At 50.4% G+C, this 10,228-nt stretch overlaps 2 protein-coding genes across 2 annotated transcripts; one reads left to right on the top strand and one right to left on the bottom strand.

Annotated features, from left to right (window-relative positions):
* Positions 1-4,970: 4,970 nt before the first annotated feature.
* Positions 4,971-5,765, bottom strand: LOC139052066 (micronuclear linker histone polyprotein-like). The gene has a single exon (XM_070529134.1). The coding sequence runs from the start codon at positions 5,763-5,765 to the stop codon at positions 4,971-4,973; it is 795 nt and encodes a 264-aa protein (XP_070385235.1).
* A 1,863-nt stretch (positions 5,766-7,628) lies between these two features.
* Positions 7,629-8,685, top strand: LOC139051964 (uncharacterized). The gene is made up of 2 exons (XM_070529022.1): positions 7,629-8,109; positions 8,237-8,685. Exons 1-2 carry the CDS (start codon positions 7,882-7,884, stop codon positions 8,477-8,479), a joined length of 471 nt encoding a protein of 156 aa, XP_070385123.1. The 5' UTR covers positions 7,629-7,881; the 3' UTR covers positions 8,480-8,685.
* Positions 8,686-10,228: the final 1,543 nt, after the last annotated feature.

Genomic DNA, 10,228 nt, shown 5'->3' with positions numbered 1-10,228 from the left:
TAGTTATGGATCCATGCAGTTATACAAAGAAAAGTAAGCGATTCAGACACGGGCACAATCATTTCTTGTTTTGGATCAAACAAACAAAACAAGAGCAAAAAAAAGGAAGGAAATGCAGCGAAACGAAAACCCATAAACTAAGGTGCAGACCACCGCAGGAGGGAAACAGCCATGGCCCCCGCCGGCTCGGGCGCGCGCCATTCCCCGCATGCCGACGTCACAGCCATCGGCACCCAGAAGCGAAAAGGCTTAGTTGCTGGCCAAGCTGCTAAGTCTCGCCCACGACAGGAGCTCCACCCCACCAGTGAGGCAGCGCGTATCCGAGACAAGACCCATGGTCTCCCTCTCACGGCAGCCCGCACACTTACATGCTTGCGATAAGGATACATGAAACGGTTACACAAAAAGAATTGGTTCAACATTTGTGACTTAAGCCGCTTGCAAAACGGTAAGATGTAATTGTTATTTACTCGGCGCAGCAAGAATGTACACTGATATGCTGCATTGGCGGCGAGGAGTTATGGAGTCGCCATCGATAGGAAGCACCTCGCTGGCGTAGTATGAGGGATCAGGCGGCGCGCTCCTCATAGGTTACGCTTCAAGAGTACATCGGCATTGACACTTACGTGACTACACAACCCATAAACACAGACGTACGTATAAACAACAAGAAATCGTAACAACAACGCTGTATCCAGTGTTTGATATCAATATAACTTTCGTTAATGATTAATCCATTTAGATCAGAAAGAAAGAATTCTTTTACAGTAGTATTAAAATTTGCAGACCGCCTAATGTTTGTAGGAAGCGAGTTCCATATTTTGACACCTATATATTGTATGGGTCGCTGGCCGTACTGGTTGTGACATATCGGCACGAGCAATTTCTCGAGGAAGGCTGAGTGACTGGTAAATGTCGATTCATTGAACATAGTGGCAGGAAATGGCGTGTTGCATCTCGTTATCGAGCATACTAATGAGGCAACGTGGTAATCTCGCAGGTGCGATAATGACACGATGCTGTTCGCAAAAAAAAGATTTCTTGACGGTGTAGTAAAAGCGAGCGTAGTTGATTATCCGCAAAGCTTTCTTCTGAAGCCGTACTACAGGCTCCAAGTATGTTTTGTATGTAAATCCCCAGGCTTCAATACAGTGGGCTAAGTGAGAATGAACGAGACAAATATACAAGGTTCTGAACGTTTCGAAGCTGAAAATACTCCGCACATTTGTAAATACTAAGCATGCGGAAGAGACCTTACCACACAGCCTATCGATATGAGGCTTCCAGTTCAGAGCGGAATCAAGGGTTACCCCTAAGTAGAGCACTGAGTCGATTTTTCTATTTCATCACGGCGAATCGTAATGCGGCATGGCTCCTCAAAAGGCTTTTTTCTTAAACTTGCCTTGCTGTGCATGCATTCATAAAACTCAAGACCAGGCACGTACCCAGGATTTTTTTTCGGGGGGGGCCCACCACCTCTATCATCATCATCATCATCATCATCATCATCATGATCATCATCATGTTTTATGTCCACTGCAGGACGAAGGCCTCTCCCTGCGATCTCCATTTACCCCTGTCCTGCGCCAACCGATTCCAACTATAGCGCCCGCGAATTTCCTAATTTCATCGCTCCACTTAGTGTTTTGTCGTCCTCGATTGCGTTTTCCTTCTCTTGATACCCATTCTGTAACCCTAATGGTCCAACGGTTATCTAACCGGCGCATTACATGACCTGCCCAGCTACATTTTGTCCTCTTGATGTTATTTAGAATATCGTCTATACCCGTTCGCTCTCTGATCCAAACCGCCCTCTTTCTCTCTCTTAACGTTATGCCTAGCAGTCTTCGTTCGATCGCTCTTTGCGCGGTCCTTAACTCATTCTCAAGTCTCTGCCACATATGTCAGCACTGGCAAAATGCACTGATTGCACACCTTACTTTTCAATAATAATGGTAAGCTTCCAGTCAGGAGCTGGCAGCGTCTGCCGTATCTGATCCAACCTATTTTTATTCTTCTGTGAATTTCCTTCTCATGATCAGAGTTCCCTGTGATTAATTGACCTAGGTAAACGTACTCCTTCACAGTCTCTAGTGGCCGACTGGCGATCCTGATCTCTTGTTCCTTTGACCGGCTATTTATCATTATCGTCATCTTCTGCATATTATTATTCAACCCCACTCTTACACTCTCTCTGTTAGGGTCTCCAATCATTTGTTGTAACTCGTCTGCATTGTTGTTGAATAGAACAATGTCATCGGCAAACCGAAGGTTGCTGAGATATTTGCCGTCGATCTTTACTCTTCCCAGTTTAATAGCATGACTTCTTCTAAGCACGCAGTGAATAGCTTTGGAGAAATTGTGTCTCCCTGTCTGACCCATTTCCCTATAGGTATCTCCCTGCTTTTCTTGTGTAGAATTGTGGTTGCTGTAGAACCTCTGTACATATTCTTACGCCAAGGACGAGCCAGTAAGATGAGAAACCATTTACATATTATATTTACAACAACGGTTGCAGCGCTGACCGGTTAGATTCACAGCGCGAGCCCAGTTCGTTCTTCCTCCTCTTTTCTGGAGTGATGGCGCCCACGCACCTCGTTCAAACAAACAAATACCACACGCATGTAGCAATATTTTTCAAGCTTTTTACGTAAGCGTTCTGTAGTCCTTGAATACGTAGTGCCTCTAGACTGCTGGTATCTCTACTGAATCAAGTGCATTTTCGTAATCTATAAAAGCCACATAGAGAGGCTTATTGTACTCTGCAGATTTCGCGATAACCTGACTGATGACATGGATGTGATCCATTGTAAGGTATCTCTTCCTGAAGCCAGCCTGTTCCCTTGGTTGACAAAATCCAGTGTTGCCCTTATTCTATTCGAGATTATTTTGGTAAATATCTTATATAATACTGGGAGCAAGCTAATGGTCCTCTAATTTTTCAATTCTTCAACGTCTCCTTTTTTGTGGATTAGTATAATGTCTGCATTCTTCCAGTATTCTGGGACCCTTGCAGTCGATAGACACTTCGTATAAATAGCCGCCAGTTTTCCAAGCATTATGTCTCCTCCATCTTTGATTAAATTGACTGTTATTCCACCTTATCCTCCCGCTCTTCATCGTTTCATGTCTTGCTGGGCCCTTCTGACCTCATCGCTAGTTATAGGAGAGTTTCTGTATCCTGTTCACTACTGTTTCTAAGTGAGGTATCGTGACTCCTCTGGGTACTGTATACAGGTCAGCTTAGAATTTTTCCGCTGATTTTACTGGATCTTCGAGATTGCTTATGATATTATCCCTCTTACCTTTTTGTGCATACATCATGGTTTGTCCTATGCCAGGTTTCTTTTTTACTGATTTCAGGCTGCGTTCCTTGGTGGTGGTGGTGGTGGTGGTGGTGGTGGTGGTGGTGGTGGTGGTGGTGGTGGTGGTGGTGGTGGTGGTGGTGGTGGTGGTGGTGGTGATGTTGAAGCAGGCGGGGTTAGCCTGGCATACATAGCCGGCAATTGTTCCGCCTGATCCTCCTTCGAGTTGAGATCAGTGGTGTGTCACCAGATGTCGATGAGCCCCGTGTCTCGCAGGAAGGCTTTTTTATGGCTCCTTCAGTCTTTCACATGTTATAGTTTCGAATATCAGTTATTTTCGCCTTGTTGATCAGTTTTGACAGTTCCGCGAATTGCGTAACGCTGTGCGGCCGCCAGTCCCATACAACCACGTAGAGCGCAGGACTCTGCGATTCTAGACGTACAGCGCTCACCGCGATAGGTTAGAAAAACACCCACATAAGCACAGCAGAGAAGTGGCTACGTGAGGCGGTTCGACCGATAACTGTAGAAGCGTCATTCAAAGCAGGTAAGTATTCTCCACTTCCGGCGGCGTTGTCTCTACTTCCTTTTTAAATAAAAAGATGTTGATCCATAAATATTCTCATAAACAACGGTTATCATGTTTATTATTCGCGTTTGCTTGCAGTTTGGTTGTTGCTTTGGCTCACTCCCTTAGTATATCGCTTAATTTCTCAACTCCTTGCGATTTTTGTTTCCGGTTTCCAATTTTGCACGAAAAGTGCTATACAATTAAGGAAAAACAGACGAGGTAACTGACGACAGTCATCTTGCTTATGGGTTTAAGGGTTATTGCAGGGTTTCATGATGGACGCTCTTTCAAATCATTTTAGTTCCCACCTTATCTAACCCATATCACGTGTATATGGTTCCGGGCATCTGCCAGCGTCGCGGCGAGCCGTAACTAAAGGAAATAATGAAGCAAAGGGAAAAGTTAAACGCAATTGGTGTTTTCTCCGGCCGCAACTCGTTCCATGAGAGTTCAGACCAGCTGAGTAACAGCCGCATCCCTCTCCTGGTCCCAGGATCAGCCTAAACAAAAAAGGTTGAACTAACAAAAGCAACAGCTATGCGCATGACTGTTGAATAGATGGTGACAACTGAGCGCATCTCGAGTTAATCGCGCGGGTGCGGAATCTATGAGAAAACTATCCTTCGCATTACAAGAAATGCCGATAACTACCGTCATCTAAACGGAGTGAAAAAGGCAGCATAAGGCTGACCGATGAACAGGTGCCAAGTCTCAACATTAATCTGGCGGCGCTTTAGGAATGTGTGAGGAGTGGTGGCGTGGGTGGGGAGGGGGGGGGGGGGGTATGCCACTTGATTTCGGGGGGGGGCCCGGGCCCCCCCGGGCCCCCCCCTGGGTACGTGCCTGCTCAAGACACCTATTAAGATTAACAAACACCCTTGCAAACCACCTCTGCAAGCAATAACTGTACAAAGGTATGGCCCCTTGGAAGCGAAATTTATTTTGGAATAATTCAGAGACGGTTCCGGTCGAAATTGCAACAACGCAACGAGGGCGCTTATTAATTTCTCGACCTTCAACGGGTCGCCAAAAAGGCGAAACCAAAGTGTGGATTTCCTCTAGATCCGACCGGCGTCCTTCACCGATCACTGGGGTCACTTGCGTCTGCCACTTTTCGCGGCCTTGGCAGCACTCGTCCGCTTGGCCCGCCGTGATCTCGAGGAAGATCTGCGTGCCGCCATCTTGGACTTGGCACGCCTGCCTCCACGGCTCGACGACGAGCGGTTGCTACGGGCGTGGCGGCGCCGTCTCCCGCCAGTCTTGGTTGCCGTGCTCGCTGCAGACGAGGTGCTCAGGGAGCGGTGGCGTCGGCTGCGGCGTCCCCGCTTTCTCCCGTGGGTGCTCTCCGAGCTGGTGCGGGACGTCCCTCGGTGACTGCCTCTGTGCTTGCGGCCACCTCGGCCGCGGCGGGACGAGTGTCGAGATGCGCCACGGCTCCTTCCCCTCCTGGCATGGTGGTGGCTGCTGCTGGCGTGGGAGTGACTACGCGAGCGGTGCCGTCGCTTGGTAGCCCTGGCAGCGACCGAGGAGGCATCTGTGGGAGAGGAGCTCCGTGGTTGCGTCTTGCGGCTCACTTTCGGCGCCTTTTGTGAAAGTCCCTTGCTGGTGGACGGGACGTTCACGTCGGCGTCGCGTGCCGCTTCATCGGAGGCCTTCCTCACCTTGGCTGAAGACGTGGTCGCGTTGGCTTTCGGCGTTCCTGGTTTCACAGACCGGGACCCCGTCGTTGGTTTGGACGGGTCCTTGGCAGTCCTTCCTCGCGGCCGCTTGACGACGGGTGCCTCTTCGGATGGACTGCCCCCGTCGTCGGCAGCAGCCGGCTTCCGCTTCGCCCGGGTCTTCCTGGGCGGGGCCGCTTCCTTCTCGGCTTGACCCTCCTCGAGCGTCATGGCGGCGGGGCTCAGCGTCCTCCTCGCTCGGCGTCAGTTCTCCGCGGCCACTGGCTCGACCCGGCGTCGTCCTCGGCCGTCGAGCTCACCGGGAATCGGGTGGAAGGCCGGGCCTCACGGCGAGCAGCGCCCGCAGTTTCGAGAACGGCCGCCTGCCGTGGTCTCAGCCGGGGCTGCTCTGGCCACTCGAGCTGCCTTCGCGAGCCCCGTGCAACGGCGCGCGGAGGGGCGGGCTTTTTTTCTCCTTCGTCGTGCCAATCATCTCGCGAGCGGCGCCAGCTTTTGCAGCCTCACACTGCTTTGGATTGTTAGCAATGCTAATTCGAACGCCGTAAACAATACGTAGTGCCTAAAAAAAGTGTGCATTTATTCACAATGATTATTATTACCGAATGCTGATGGAACAAATCACAAGTTAGAAATGCATTCGTGGATTTCGTAAAAGCGTGTGTTCCTGAAAGAAGCTGTGCCGTGCTGCTGTAACACAAAATTGTGTTTTAACTCTCAATTTAACGATAGAAAATGTTCCTTTTTTTCTAGGTCTTCAGTACAATACCACTACAAATAATATTCCAGCGCACATTGCAGCATAGCATATTTTGCATAGACATGTGCTCATTCCAGAAAGATACGTTGCCAAAGATAATAATTAATACGTCAAACATAAAAGCTCTACAACGCATAAAAGCCCTAGAACACATAAAAAAAATGATGCCTAGAAAAACAATAATACAAAGGAAATTCAGGATACAGATTGCAATGATAAACAACCAAGGAATAGTGTCTGAAAAAATAAATGGTTGGTAAGTCAGCGTTCTACGGATAGAAAGCAAAAAAAAAAAAACTGACCAGTTTATCGCTCATGCCATGCCGTGAAGCAGTTCATAGATTTCGTGAAGAATAGGTTCATTCTGCTCTTTTCCCACAAAACTTCTGGCAAGACGTTTGGCTTTTGAGCTTTGCAGTCCTCGTAACACATTTTGTAGATCCACCTTTTCGGCATCTCTTGAGGATGGTCTGATGAGAAGCTCGGAACGTTACTTCACAGTTCGTCTGGAGTCATGCACCGCTTTCAAGGGCCGATCGCTCTCAGCGTGGTTGAGCAACTATAAAATTATGCACCCAGACATATCAGTCTGCATTTTTGCAGATTTTCTTTAGCGGCTCTGCAAAGAATGAGAGTGGAAAGAAATCCCGCGCCGTTGTAAACGGTCGTGCGCTACTCCGTGGTGCTGGGCCGGGATGTTCTACGTGAGACCTTCTTGGCCGGAACGGATGTTTCTTTGCTGCCGATCGCAGCACATCATGACTAAGCAAGATATGCACCCTGAAGATAATCACCAGCGCTCTCAGGTCGCGCAATAAGATGGGCGGGCCTCAAGCCGGCTAGGGTGAAATCTCAGGCTGTGTCCCTCTGCAAGGAAATGGAACTAGGAAAAATAGCAAAAGCCATAAGTAAGTGCAAGAATAAGACTTTGGACATGTTTTTTACCGCCAAGACCCACGAAGAAGAAGTTCTGTTCCGGTGTCTTTTTTCTTTTTCTTTTTCCGAGATCTAGAATCTTCTTCCGAGTTCTAGAAAAAAAAGGAACATTTTCTATCGCAAAAGAAAGAGTTAAAACACAATTTTGTGTTAAAGCAGCACCGCACAGCTTCTTTCAGGAACACGCGCTTTTCCGAAATCCACGAGTACAATTCCAACTTGTGATTTGTTCCATCAGCATCCGGTAATAATAATCATTGTGAATAAATACATAATTTTAATAGGCACTACGTATTGTTTACGGCGTTCGAATTAGCATTGCTAACAATCCAAAGCAGTGTGAGGCTGCAAAAGCTGGCGCCGCTCGCGAGATGATTGGCACGACGAAGGAGAAAAAAAGCCCGCCCCTCCGCGCGCCGTTGCACGGGGCTCGCGAAGGCAGCTCGAGTGGCCAGAGCAGCCCCGGCTGAGACCACGGCAGGCGGCCGTTCTCGAAACTGCGGGCGCTGCTCGCCGTGAGGCCCGGCCTTCCACCCGATTCCCGGTGAGCTCGACGGCCGAGGACGACGCCGGGTCGAGCCAGTGGCCGCGGAGAACTGACGCCGAGCGAGGAGGACGCTGAGCCCCGCCGCCATGACGCTCGAGGAGGGTCAAGCCGAGAAGGAAGCGGCCCCGCCCAGGAAGACCCGGGCGAAGCGGAAGCCGGCTGCTGCCGACGACGGGGGCAGTCCATCCGAAGAGGCACCCGTCGTCAAGCGGCCGCGAGGAAGGACTGCCAAGGACCCGTCCAAACCAACGACGGGGTCCCGGTCTGTGAAACCAGGAACGCCGAAAGCCAACGCGACCACGGCTTCGGCCAAGGTGAGGAAGGCCTCCGATGAAGCGGCACGCGACGCCGACGTGAACGTCCCGTCCACCAGCAAGGGACTTTCACAAAAGGCGCCGAAAGTGAGCCGCAAGACGCAACCACGCAGCTCCTCCCCCACAGATGCCTCCTCGGTCGCTGCCAGGGCTACCAAGCGACGGCACCGCTCGCGTAGTCACTCCCACGCCAGCAGCAGCCACCACCATGCCAGGAGGGGAAGGAGCCGTGGCGGATCTCGACACTCGTCTCGCCGCGGCCGAGGTGGCCGCAAGCACAGAGGCAGTCACCGAGGGACGTCCCGCACCAGCTCGGAGAGCACCCACGGGAGAAAGCGGGGACGCCGCAGCCGACGCCACCGCTCCCTGAGCACCTCGTCTGCAGCGAGCACGGCAACCAAGACTGGCGGGAGACGGCGCCGCCACGCCCGTAGCAACCACTCGTCGTCGAGCCGTGGAGGCAGGCGTGCCAAGTCCAAGGTCGAGAAATTAATAAGCGCAGTCGTTGCGTTGTTGGAACTTCGACCGGAACGTCTCTAAAATAATCCAAAATAAATTTCGCTTCGAATGTGCCAAGCCTTTGTACAATTATTGCTTGCAGAGGTGGTTTGCAAGGGTGTTTGTTAATCTTAATAGGTGTCTTGAGTTTTATGAATGCATGCACAGCAAGGCAAGTTTAAGAAAAAAGCCTTTTGAGGGGCCATGGCGCATTACGATTGGCCGTGATGAAATAGAAAAGGTCGACTCGGTGCTCTACTTAGGGGTAACCCTTGATTCCGCTCTGAACTGGAAGCTTCATATCGATAGGCTGTGTGGTACGGTCTCTTCCGCATGCTTAGTATCTACAAATGTGCGGAGTAATTTCAGTTTCCAAACGTTGAGGAAGAAGAAGAAGAATCCGTGGAGTGCGGATGCACATCGCGTCAGCTCCTCATTTTCTTATGATTCTCGGCGGAAAATCGCATTTTGTGGAGAAATCCATTGATCTTCAAAAGAACAGGTGCCAAGGAGTCCAAGGACACCATTCTCTACCAGGTGGGCCCGTTTTTCGGCCGTCAATCGGTCCTTCCTCTCGCTGCGCGTGGCGGTAGATCTACACCTAACTACAACGCCTCGACACCTCGAACGGCTCCGCCGCAGCGGTGGCTGAGAGAGCTCGGCCTACCGATGGAGATACCCAGGCCCTGCTCCATAATGGAAGTCGTGAGCGTGGGAGGTGAAGAAATGCAACCGGAGGAGTTCGGAAAAGAATCAGGTTGGTGCGAATTTAGAAGAGGCACAAAGAAGCGATGCAGCGGTGGTGCCGGATTGGTGGGACACGAGCAGCAGGAAAGAACCTTCGTCGGGGAAGCAAAAAATAGAAACAAATGGAAGAACGAACGCAAGGTGCGACAAATCATCAAAGCAAGTAGGCTGCCTAACCTGCCAAAAGAAGACTACAGGGTTATCGTGCGTCCACGTGGCGGACTTAAGGTATCAGACTACAAGCTGGATCGCATTTACTACTGTCTGCGCAACGCTGCCGGGGTCGGCCGAGAGACAGCGGAGGAAGACAGCATATGCATAAACAGCAAACAAAATATAGTGGTGCTCAGCACGCCTTCCGAGGACCGAGCCAGAAAATATGGGGCTATCAATAAGCTACGCCTTGGAGAACAAGAATTTGAAGCAAGTGCTTACAGAGCAGCTCCTGATAATACATCCAAGGGTCTCATCAGAGGAATATCCCAGGAGGAGAGTCCGGAAGACATAGTGACCAGTCTGGTCACGCCACGCAATCCTGGAGTCTTGCACGCCAAGAGAATGGGTAACACTGACAACGTGATCGTTTTATTTGAAGGTTTTCACGTCCCAAGATATGTGAGGTATGGAGCGATGCTTATCCAATGCTCCTTGTATAAAAAACACATCGACATATGCTATGGATGCGGAAGAACAGGGCACAGGGCTGACGTGTGCCCCAACCCTGAAGACAAGATTTGCCGGGGGTGTGGGTGCAAGAATCCACAGCAGGATCACAACTGCAACGCGGAGTGCCAACTGTGCGGCGAAGACCATCTCACGGGAGAAAAGAAGTGCCAAGCAAGATACAAGATACCGTACCTGGTCAGGAGATGCC

Source organism: Dermacentor albipictus, unplaced genomic scaffold (genome assembly GCF_038994185.2).
Source record: "Dermacentor albipictus isolate Rhodes 1998 colony unplaced genomic scaffold, USDA_Dalb.pri_finalv2 scaffold_17, whole genome shotgun sequence".
In the NCBI taxonomy this organism is placed as follows: domain Eukaryota; kingdom Metazoa; phylum Arthropoda; class Arachnida; order Ixodida; family Ixodidae; genus Dermacentor; species Dermacentor albipictus.
The sequence above is the reverse complement of the archived record's forward strand: the minus strand, read 5'-3'. Positions and strand labels throughout refer to the sequence as shown.